Source organism: Mauremys mutica, chromosome 23, assembly GCF_020497125.1.
Source record: "Mauremys mutica isolate MM-2020 ecotype Southern chromosome 23, ASM2049712v1, whole genome shotgun sequence".
Lineage (NCBI taxonomy): Eukaryota > Metazoa > Chordata > Testudines > Geoemydidae > Mauremys > Mauremys mutica.
In genome coordinates, this window is record NC_059094.1 from 9,959,679 (window position 1) to 9,972,068 (window position 12,390).

The 12,390-nt window shown below is 44.8% G+C and overlaps 1 protein-coding gene across 1 annotated transcript in view; it reads left to right on the forward strand.

Moving 5' to 3' along the window:
• The window catches only part of YTHDF2 (YTH N6-methyladenosine RNA binding protein 2), a 28,113-nt gene extending 19,108 nt beyond the window's left edge, over positions 1-9,005 (forward strand). Inside the window, exon 5 of the mRNA XM_044998055.1 lies at positions 8,084-9,005. Within this exon, the coding sequence (XP_044853990.1) occupies positions 8,084-8,107 (24 nt within the window). The 3' untranslated portion in view covers positions 8,108-9,005. The remainder of the gene's footprint in view (positions 1-8,083) is intronic.
• The last annotated feature ends 3,385 nt before the right edge of the window (positions 9,006-12,390 follow it).

Here is a 12,390-nt window from a genome sequence, read left to right on the forward strand (position 1 = left end):
ATGATCTGATGTGGGAGGCCTCAAATGGTTTATTTCCCAAGTGAACAGAATGATTCCAGATTTAAGAATCCCTGTGATTCCAGCAAACGTTATTGAAGATGGGGCTGAATTCTGCTGTTGGGCAAGGCACACATCTCCCATTGATCTCAGCTGCAGTTGCATGCACATATCTAGAGGACAGAACTTAGTCATCAGTGCATATGACTGTAGAGGAAGGAGAGTGGTCTAAAGTACGGGTTTTCCAATTTCCATAATGCGGCCCACAGCCTAAAAGTTTCAGGTCTCACCACTTCTCCCACGCAGGCATACGCTACAGCAGTGCTCATTACAGCAGTTGCTTATGTGGAAAAACATTGGGAAAGTAACGTGTGTTGAAATCAGACAACACCATGCCCAGCCCACCACCAAGTGCGCCGACACACTTGGCAGTCACTGGTGTGGTGGTGAGGGCATGAAACTAGCACTTGAGTTCTGGGTTCTGTCCCTATTTGTACTTAGATAAATCTCTTTCTCCAGCCATAAAGCGGGAATAATACTTGCCTACCTCACAGCAAGTGCTGCTTGTAAATCAATGTGAGAGCCTCTGCTAGGTGCTATACAAGTGCGTAGTATTGGCATCTGTGTATCCGTCATTTCTAAGGTGCCATTCATCACAGTATGTAGGTGCTAGCTATAAACTTTCAGGTAAGTCTTTTACTCTCCTGTCAGGATTGGCTCCCAAGCTGTGTGACTGGAAACTACATCCTCTCATCAGATTACTGCACTAGACCCGTTCATTCAGTAATGTCACAAGCCAGCTTGTGACGTCACGTCTTCCTCCCTATAACTGTGGTGACATGGCTGAAATTATTTATGCAGGATAATCACAAAGGGCTTCTAATCTCACATTCTAGCGTGGTCTGGAATGGAGAATTTTGATTCAGCTCTCTAGGATATCTGTAAACACAGCATGTCCACGGCCGTGCTTGCAAAAGTGTATAGGTGTCTATTCCACCTGCTCTGAGCAAGGATACGTTTCTTGTTTTCCATCATGTTGCTTGGTACTGTGTACAGTTAGTCCTCCCATTGTATTCGCACAGTGCTCTTAGCTGTCCTTCACTGACACTTCACAGCTCTGGCTTTGCCTGGTCTGTCCTCTATCCCTTCTTCTGTTTTTTGTTATACTTGAGCCAATCTTTGTTAATCAAGGGCAACTTTAATAAAACACAATGTGTATATTTTTTGTCATCCAGGGGTTCACATGTCAAAGGGCAGAATCATGGTTAGTACCTGCAGGTACACATGTCCCAAGCCCTTTTCCTGGGATTTCACGTGGGTGTTATCTTAGCAGGATTCCCCCACACTCCTGAGATCTGAGGAAAAACAAGAATAGAGATCATGTGAGTACACAGCACTTAACCCTCACCTTTGATCCCAAAAAATCTACCCCTCTCTCTCTCATGGTCCAGCACTCACTTGTTACCTTCTATAACCCCTGGAGAGCAAGACATCTCTCCCGGGGGGGTGTCCCACTGCATTGGATGAGGGCGTGGACAATGTTGGACTGTATAGAGGGGACATAAAATCTCTAGGCCAAGGTCTCTTTCCTAGAAGGAAATGCAGGAGAAATTGCTCGTTCAGCTACAAACAAAAGCACAGAAAAAAACTACTGCCATGAATGAAGAGAATGAAATCACGCCCCGTATCTCCTTCAGCACTGAGAGCAGTGCTCACATTAGCACACTGGGGCTTTCGGACCCCAGATGGTTGCACCGGAGTAGAAGGAAACTGCTTGCTTTCCCTCCATGGCATGTGCATGGATGAGAGCATAAACCGAGATCCTTGTGCCATGTGAGGAAAAGTCACTTGCAGCGGGTAACAGAATGAGCCAAAAATCTGAACGGGGGCAAATAGACGCCCTACACCATTCCTTTATAAGAAACTCCCCCTAAATAGTCTGTGAAGCTGCAGTAGTGGGGGAAGTAACAGGATTATTCTGCGCCAGAGTGTGACACTAGTTCTTCAAGTCTCTTCAGGTTATGCTGAATATTCAGTTGAGAGAAACTTGCAGTACAATCCCCAATCCTGAAATTAAACAGTTTGTTTCTAGTCTGCTTCTTCAATCTCTGGCCTTTTTCCAGATTGTAGGAAGGATCCATTTCTGGGCCTCTTCTTGGGTTGTGTTGTCCTTTGTTCCTGCATCCTGTGGCTTTTTTTGCTCCATCTCCCTTGTGCCATTCAAAAAAGAACTAGATAAGTTCATGGAGGCTAGGTCCATCAATGGCTGTTAGCCAGGATGGGCAGGGGTGGGTGTCCCTAGCCTCTGTTTGCCAGAAGCTGGGAATGGGGGACAGGGGATGGATCACTTGATGATTCCCTGTTCTGTTCATTCCCTCTGGGGCACCTGGCACTGGCCACTGTTGGAAGACAGGATACTGGGCTAGATGGGCCTTTGGTCTGACTCAGTCTGGCCGCTCTTATGTTCTTATTCCTCTTAGACCTTGTCTTCCTTTCCTTGTACCATGCTTTGGCCTTTGGAGCCGCTTTACTTTCATGGAAGGGGAAGGAGAAAGCAACTCATTAAAGCCATGGTTTGGGATCTGTGTGGTCAGCTAATCAGTTGAAGTGGTCAGCAGGGACTGCAGCCACCATCTGCAGGACAAGATGGGACTGTCTCACTTGAAGCTGTGGTGGGGCTGGGGGTGTGTGTTCTAAGGCTGTGTATTCCTGCAGCTAGCTTAAACCCCATCTGTGCCTGAGAGGGTGGAGTTCAGTTCATGCAGTTGTGACCTCTTCCTGAGTGGGTGTGGCATGTTGCCATCTGTCCTTGGTTAGTGAACTGGGCTGGATTCAGAACCAGGAGGCAGAGGAGGAGTAAGACCTGGCAACTTCATTTCGATTTGCAGCTTCCCCCAGGCATATGGCTTTATTTATTTGTACTGTGGTGCCCAGGGATCAAAACTGCTTTGGTTATCTGTTGTGGTTCCTGATTTCTGCTGTTTTCAGTTCTGCTCCATTTGTATGGCAAATATTAATGAAGAGAATTTACTCCACCTTAAAAAAGGCAACGTGTAAGTATCCAGAGCTTTGTCTCAGGTGTCCTGTGGAGAAAGGGAAGTATGGGTTGACTAGGCCTATTGTGGGGAAGAAGCTTTAAAACTGAAGCAGCGTTCCACTCACTGTATCCTTGGTTGATGGGGGTAGGAAATGTATTGTTTCAAATTGGCGCTTAGTCCTCGCCTGCATGGAAACTTTTACTGGTTATCCAGGCAGTGTCTGCACCTACTGTGCAGACACTCTTATTCCAGTGTAAGGGTGGTTTGGTTAGCTTTAGATTAAACCTTTTTCCAAGCGACACAAACTAAATCAGAAAAGGCCCCCTTGTACCAAAATATGGCTGTCTACACACTGTGGAGGCTAGGAGACTACGCTGGCATAGTGTCGAGACAGACTATGGCAGAAGGAGGTTCTTCTGTGAGTGCAGAACACCATCTCCCCAGATGATATGAGCTACATGGATGGAAGGACTTTTGTCAACATAGCTGTGTTTTGTTGGCATAACTATGTGGGTCGGGCAGTGGTTTTTCACATGCCCAACCAATGTAACTTTTTCATTGGAGACCAAGCCTAAGCATCTTGATACAGGGAATTATACTGGGGTACAAAGGCCTGAGGCTAACCAGACACCTGTAGCTGTCATTTTCTGTTGCTGATGAATGGTAATGGCTAACTTTTTTCCCAGTGCTGAGGGTAGAAACTGGATCCAAAAATGATTTCAGTGAGGGCCAACTTTTTCAATGAACTTGAAGCAAGAGATCACGGGGAATGACTAGGTGGAGGAAAGGGGCCAATCAGTAACTGGATGTGAGCATTATTGTTCATGGAGAGCTCATCTGTTGGCAGATTTTTGGTCATCTTATTGATGTTGCATGTTAAATTGTCAGGGATGTTTAGAAAATGTTTTGAGTTAATTTAAATAAGCATCTCTCTCTCTCCAGCTTGCTTTTTTTAACCCTTTGTGGAAAGCTGGACTCAAGTTCTGTGGCAAAGCCCCTTGATTATGAAGTAGCACAGAGGGAAATTTTGCAGCAGCTGCATTTAACATTTAAAAAGTTAATGAATCCAAGATGAAAACAAATATCAGTGCAGTAGCTGCTGAGGTTTTTGTTATGAATTTCAATGTAATTTATTCTTTTCCACTCTTTCGTTTTTCGATATGCTGTCGTTTTTATCCTGACAATGCATAATTGTGGTGTAGCGGTTGTCAAGGGGAAGCTGGCGGTTTTGGCAGCTAGGTAGGGGACAGATGAGGATTTGGCACCTGGAGAACCATAGGAGGTAGTTTGGGATTTTGGAATAACTACCTGCTTCTGTTAAAATGATCAGTAGTAAAATAGTTGACATTTCTACTGTCCCAGATTGAGGTCAATAGAAGGAGATTTTGGAACAAATTGATAAATTGAACAGTAATAAGTCACCAAGACCAGATGGTATTCACCCAAGGGACTGGGAGGGGCTCAAGTATGAAATTGCAGAACTACTAACTGATGTGTAACCATCACTTTAAATCAGTTTCTGTACCAGAAGATTGGAGGGTAGCTATTGTGACACCGATTTTAAAAAAAAGACTCCAGAGGTGATCCTGGCAATTACAGGCCAGTAAGCCTAACTTCAGTACCAGACAAATGGTTTGAAACTAGAGTAAAGAGCAAAGTTATCAAACCTGTAGCTGAACACACTATGTTGGGGAAGAGTCAACACTGCATTTATAAAGGGAAATCGTGCCTTATCTATGTATTAGAATTTGCTGAGAGGGTCAGCAAACACGTGGACAAGGGTGATCCAGTCCATATGGAATACTTGAACTTTCAGAAAGCCGAGACAGGGTCCCTCACCAAAGGCTCTTAAGCAAAGTGAGCAGTTGTGGGATAAGAGGGAAAGTGCTGTCATTGCTCAGTAACTGGTTAAAATAGGAAACAACGTGTAGGAATGAATGGTCAGTGTTCACAAGGGGGAGAGAGAGAGAGAGAGTGGGGTCTCCCCAGGATCTGTACTGAGACCTGTGCTGCTCAACGTATTCACACATCTGAGAAAAGGGCAAACAATGAGGTGGCAAAACTTGTAGATGCTATTACCATATATACTTGATCATAAGTCAGTTCGTTAAGTCGATTTCACCCCCAAGATGGATAAGTAAAAATGAAAAATTTTTATAACCAGTTCATAAGCAGACCCTATAATTCAGGGGTCGGCAAACTTTGGCTCCCGGGCCATCGGGATAAGCTGCTGGTGGGCTGAGATGGGTTGTTTACTTCGAGCATCTGCAGGCACAGAAGTAAACCTAAGTAAACAAAGTGTCCCAGCGTGCCAGCTGCTTACTGTGACGGCCTGGGACAGCAATTGGTGGGGAAATTTTTTGGGGGGGGAGAAGCTGGGAGTCAGGGGAGTAACCCCTGTGACCACCTTCCACATGACCCCACCCCTAGCCCAGCACCCCCACGCTCTCCCCATCACTTCCCACCTTATCTGGGGAGGGCCGGGGAGGATGTCTCTGGCCTGGCCACAGCCTGCTCCGGCGAGCCAGGCCAGGCAGCTCGGCCACAGCCTGCCAGCCCCAGAGCTGCAGCCGCTTCAGAGGCTGGGGCAGAGCAGCGTGGCCAGAAGTGGAGAGACTCTGCCCCCCCCTTCCCCTTTTGGCTGTGCTGCCTCTGTTGCAGGGAGGGCCTGTGTCCCACCTCTCCCTCTCTATCCCCGTTCATAAGCCAACCCCCTTCTCTGGTGCTTCCCTTTCTTACTTTAAAAAAAAGTGGCTTATGAACAAGTATATACGGTACTCAAGATAGTTAAGTCCAAAGCTGACTTTAGTGAGATTCCTTCGTAATGCATTAAACTGGGAGACTGGACGATAAAACGGCAGATGCAATTATCAACAATGAATTTCAAAATAATGCACATTGGAAAAAATAATCCCAACTATACATACAAAATGATGGGATCTAAATTAGCTGCTCTCAGGTAAGAAAGAGATTTGGGATGTCATTGTGGGTAGTTCTCGGAAAACATCTGCTCAGTGTGCAGCGGCAGTCAAAAAAAGTGAACGATTTAGGTACCATTAGGAAAGGGGTAGATCATAATGCTATTATATTTAATCCATGGTATGGCCACACCTTGAATACTGTCTGCAATTCTGGTCACCTCCTCTCAAAAACGGTTTATTAGAATTGGAAAAGGTGCAGAGAAGGGCAACAAATGACTAGGTGTATTGAACAGCTTCCATGTGAGGAGAGATTAAAAAGACTGGGACTGTTCAGATTAGAAAAGACAACTAAACAGGGATATGATAGGCCTATAAAATCATAAGTTCATGGAGGATAGGTCCATCAGTAGCTATTAGCCAAGATCCGGGGTTCTCAAATGGGGGTCAGGACCCCTCAGGGGGTCGTGAAGTTATTCATGGGGGGTCGCGAGCTGTCAACCTCCATCAAAAACCCCGCTTGCCTCCAGCATTTATAATGGTGTTCAATATATTTAAAAGTGTTTTTAATTTATTAGAGGGGTCGCACTCGGAGGCTTGCTGTGTGAAAGGGGTCACCAGTAAAAAAAAGGGTTTGAGACTCACTGGCCAAGATGGTCAGAGACACAAACCCCAACTGCCAGAAGCTGGGACTGGATGACCGGGAACGGATCACTCGAAATTGCCTTGTTTGTGTTCATTCCCTCTGAAGCATCTGGCACTGGCCGCTGTCGGAGAAAGGGTCCTGAGCTAGATGGACCATTGGTCTGACCCAGCATGGCTGTTCTTATGAATCGCCATCTTTAGGTTTCAGTGCTTACCGCTCCATTCAATGCATGGGGCCTTTTGTACTGTCTACCTTGAAAAAGTGAAGTGTGAACCAATACCACGTCAGGCCGAGTCTGCCGTTTTGCTGTCACATTGGCTGTTTAAAATAGCGTGTACCCTGGATCACCAGTCTTCGCGGCATGAATTCTGTGGTTGGAGAACTCACAGGGGCTTGGTTTTATAGCCCTGAGCAAGCAACTTGCCAGTGCCGAGTTCGCTGAGGGACTGAACACAAACGGTTTTCAGTTCCTCCTCTCCTGTTCTCACTAGACATATGAGTACCTGATCTCCTTCAGCAAATGGAACCCTGCTACCAGTTCACTCTTGAAAGCACCCAAATCCCTCCTGTACCAGGGCAGGTTCACTCCTCCCCACTGTTACCTACTCACTCTCTAGACTGGCTTCTAGCCTGATAGGATTGAGAACTGGAGGCAGGTCTCTTGGGAACTGCTTTCTGAAGATCCATTTACAGGAATGGGGAAGAGAGCCCTGTTTCGCCCCACCAGTGAGGCACTGGAAACCCTCACTGATAACTAGCAGAGTGGCTGCCTCTACCTGGCCCCGCAGACTGTGTCCAACCAGTTAATTGACTTAACATTAGCAGTGAGTAGTTTGTTTATTTCACTAGCTCTTCACTGGCTGCCCTTTTCCCCCCTCTCCTTGTTCGTGTCCCACTTCCCTTCATTATACTTGGCAGGCTGTACAGAACTGGAGGAATCTGAGCAGGTTGCATCTGAGAGCTGGTTTTTAATGAATTAGACTGGTGGGCCCTCTGCTCTTGCTGGCTGCAGAAGATGTTGCTGGGGGTAGGGAGAGGAAAGGAGCAGGGTGCGGAGGGAGGGGTTGTGGTGGCAACTGCTATTATAAAGGGGAAATGGCAAGAGCTGGGAGGCATCACCCGATAGGATGTAAGTACGTTGTCATACTAGCCATGTGCAGCTGCCCTCTTAAAATGAGTTCCTACTCCTTGAACAGAAACAGACTGTTTCTCAGATTCAGCTTCGTTACAATGGACCTTTCCTGTCATAAACCAGATCACTAAATATTAATGTAGACAAACACCCCTCAGGGAAGGTTTTAGGTATTCCTAATCCCGCTTCAGCGTGGGGAGGTGAACAAGGTTGATCTTTTGACATCTGTTCCAGCCCTATGTTTTCATGGTCTGTGTATGAGATAGTAGTGAACAAAATCTTGTTCCCTCTTGACCCATGGAAGTTTTGCAAGAGTTGCTCTAAACTAACCACCTTCTCTTTTCTCCTGCAGGAACGCCAAGGCCGTGTCAAGTAAAAGGCTACCCTTCCCACAGAGACTGCAGCAGAGGTTGCATCCGGGATATCTTTCAGAGAGAGAGGAGAAAAAAACACCCCAGAGAGAATTAGGACTTTTTTTCTTAATTTCATTGACTTTAAAACAAAAAAAACTTACAAACTTGCAGTTTAAAAAAAAAAGTATTGGAATGTCACAAGAGACATAGGACTAAAAAAACAAAAACAAAAAAAAATCCCTTCTAGGTAGAGTATAGGTAAAAACTGTCCCCTTTCTTTTGGCTTTGGTTGTGATTTCAGAGCATATGCTTTGTTTTTTGTCTTTTTACTATGTTTTCCGGATTTGAAAGTCCGTAAGTGGCATATGCCTTTTTTCTCTAATTTTTAAACCCCGCTGCATCCCTTTCTTCCACTTCCCTCGTGCCTCCTTTCCCCCTGGTTTTGACATTTGCACTTGGAACACCGAGTTGTGACTTTTTTTTTTTTGGACATCCGTTGCAGAAAGTGGAAGAACTATTTTTTCCTTGGACTGGAAGAGGAGGAATTTTATGACTTATTTGGGTTTATTTACCTGGAAGAATCGAATGGAGATTATTGCCAAGGTTGTGTCTAAGGGTGGTTTGTTTTCCTCTGACCCTTTGTTACTCAAAAGTCAAGTACTAGGAGTCCTAAGAAATGTTCTGTTCTTGTGCATTATATGGATTACAGATTAAGTCTGGATTAATTTGATTTAAAGGCTGAGAACGGTGGTAAAAACTTGTTTTGTTTACAGGAACATGAATTTTGAACGAAAAATATTGTAAAATGTGTAGTGAATATGTTTCTTCAGTTTCTTGTTAAGCCAATGAGGAATGGGCGTTGCCTTTCTTTTCACCATTAATCACTTCTCAATAATAAACGTGAGATCCTGTTGAGCATCACTTCTGTGTTCCAGTTAGTTTTCAGTGGGGTAGGTGCTGCCCTGGCTGTGGCTACGAGGAGGCTGGACATGGGAGAATAAAATTGCAAATAGGGTAGCAGGTGAATACTTCCGTTCCTAACTTCTGGTTCGTTGTGTGATCCCTGCAGGGTTTTGAGCCAATGCTCTAGGCTTCCCCTGTTTGTTTTAAACATCTTTGTTGGGACCCAGCACTTTTTTTTTTTATTATTTGTGTGCACTCTGATCATCCATGGGAGCTTGGTCTCATCCAAACCCTCTCATTGTTTTGAGACTGGCTTTGAAGCAGGTCAGTTTGGCCCATGTATAACAAAACTGTTGAGACCTAGATCCGGTAGCAGCCTGATCCCGTGGTGACTGTTTTCATGTATGTGAACAAGATCAAACTGAACTAATCTATTGCTGACTCACATTACAGCACCTGTTAAAATAGAACTGGGGTATGGTCTATGGTAAACAGGTCCAGGAACATAGGAGTTCTAGTGTAGACTGGCCCTAAGCATGAAACCTGGGCACAGGGACTGACTGGTACAGCTGAGGTTTGCCTGATAAAGGAGTATGGCTGCTTTGGTTATCATGCTAGCTTTTTGCATTTGGAGGTCTGGCTTCCAAGGTGCCAGGCAAAGTAAGTTTGATCTCTGAACATTTTTCCTACATTACAAATGATATTTATCCCCGAAATACCAGACTTGTCAGGATGTCGCTGTTTAGGAAGGTCAGGATGGGAAGAACAAGGGTGCTCCAGATCGGGATTGAGGTGCATTGATGCAGCTGTGTAGGGAGCCCAGGCGTGGACTAGCAGGAGATGCCACAGGTCAGGACTGAGGTGCAGTGTTTGATCTGTGAAGGCCATAACTCTCCAGTAGTTGCATGCACTATGCCTGGCTCCCGCCTACACCACAACATTCCCTCTTTCCCAAGTACAAAAAGTGTCAGTGTCAAATAATGGGATGTATTAGCTATTCAGTGAGTAGGTTAGAAGACTCTACCAAAGCCCTTCAAACACATAAGGGTGGACTTGGGTCCATGATCTCCTTTTCCTGTGAAATAGTTTGAGATCAAGAATCCAAAAATCCAACTCTCCTGATTGCCTTTTTTTTTTCTGCTGAGCAGGCGGCAAACAAAATGAGCATCTGAGCTCTGGAACAGAACTTTATTCTTGTTAGTGAAATGGGATACTGCTGAGAGGGGAAAATGTCATGAAGAATATCTTGTGGTTATTAAATGGGTGTTGATTATCAAATGGTTTTCACTATTGCTAGCTGTCTACTCTGCATTTCCTTCACCTGGGGCAAAGAAACTGTTTCACTTCCTGATTCTCCTGCATTCGCACTAGCTGTTGTAGTGGAGGTTCTCTCACAGAAGGGGAGATGTTTAACTCCACAAAACCTTAACCTGTTAACTGAAAAGCTTCATGGGGGAAATTTTTTTTTTTCCAGACTGGAGAATGAAACCCTTCCCCACTTTTTTTTTGTCTAAACTAACTTACCAGTGTTTTGTCTCAAAGTCACAGGTATAAAGATGTTCTATTAACTGCCTGATCGCCTGCTTACTGGACAGACCACCCTGAGCTCTGAGATTAGGATTTTCAAAGGAGTTGAGGGGAGCTTGATGGTCAGCTCTCATTGGATTTAATAGGATTTGGGCACCTCATTCCCTTATTTTCTTTTGAAATTTCCAGCCTGGATTTAATCCCTTGATTTCTTCATCTGTCCTACTGACTGTTCCCTCTTTGCCCCAGCTCAGCAATGTAAATGCAAATTGATCTGCACTACCCTGCTACAAACTGGTGTTCCATTGGGAAAAACTTCATCGTGGAAAATCTGCATAGTTCTTAAAGCTTCATGACCAGGGCAAAATAGCTGGAAGGAGCATATATATTGTACATTATTGAAGAGGCCTGTCAATTTAAGCATACTTTATCTCTGAAGATGTCTTACCTACTGCTGTTGTGAGTAACACCCGAGTCCCACAAGTCCAAGAAGAGGGAGGTTTTTCTGTATGGTCAGTCCATGCAATTCACAATGCTTTGCATAGTCAGTTTCATTGTTCCCTTCTGTATAGTCAGATCCCATTTTAGGGTGGATCTTCACACAGCAACAGGGGAAAGACGTGTTAAAGGAACAGAAAAATGTGATTTGAAAATCCCATAAAATTTTACCAGGATTCAGTCTCAGATGTAACACACGAAACTACTTTTGTCTTTTTAAATTTAAGTGAACTGTCACTTTAAACAGTCTGGGACTGCACCCAGCTGATGTGCCTCATGTAATTGAGGTGGCATTTGTTCCCTTGTGTTAGCTTCAGGTGAGAGTTAAAATCTTCTTTTCTGAACCAAAGCTGACTTAGTTGCCTGGACTTGGTACTTTAACATGTCTGTCTTGTCATTGCTTGTCACAGGGGCCAGCCCACCTGTAGCTCAGTGGGATTAGGACCCAGGTTTATAAACCAGCTCTGAGGTTTCCCTACAAGGAGAAGAAATGAAGCCGTCGTATTTCAGCAAGGTAGGGATGGTTTTGAGCTTAAGGCGCAGGGCTGGGGATCAGGAGCTGGAGCTGTTTTTCCCGGGATCTCGCAAATTTCTCCAATGTTGGGCAAGTCACTTAACCCCTCTGCAGTAAAACTGGCTTCATAAGCATAGGCCAGGTATACTTTTAGTCTGATTGCTGCATGGAAGGCACTTTGGGATTCTCGAATGGAAGGTCTTATCGGGTGCAAAACGCCGCCATTGGAGCAAATAGAATTTTTAAGCCACTTGACATATATTTTACAGGAAATATCAAAGGAAGGACCAAACAGATGGTGCTGAGAGTAAAAAGGTTGGGGGAGGGGTGTGTGTGTGTGAGAAATGGGGATTTCTGATGGGGCTAAACCAGCTTTAACCTCTTCCTAGATGCTGATGTGATTTGCAGCCTTTTGGATGGAGCTATTGTAAAATGTGTGTGCTACTTTTGAGGGACATTTCCAGTTTATAGCATACACGTGCTACCCAGATCTGCTCTTCGGGGATGTGGTCCCTGTGGAAGTCAGCACAGACCCGATGGTGCTGGCTTCCACATGGCGTCTGAAGGCTTTTCTATATAAAGACTTAGTGCAAGGCAACTGGAGATGTAAATCTGCAGTTCACCAAGTTGCTGGGTGGGCCTTGCTGCTGTGCCCTAAGAGTTTTGTAGTCGGCTTTGACCTACTGCTGTTGGGGGAAGTAAAGAGACACATGGAAAAATCTGTGTTGCAACAGAGTTAAGGACAATAAAGACTTTAAGTGTATTAAGAACCAAAAGAATCCTAACAATGATATTGGTCCATTACTAGATGGAAACAGTAGATTTATCCGTCATTCAGAAAAGATGGAAGTGTTCAATACATGT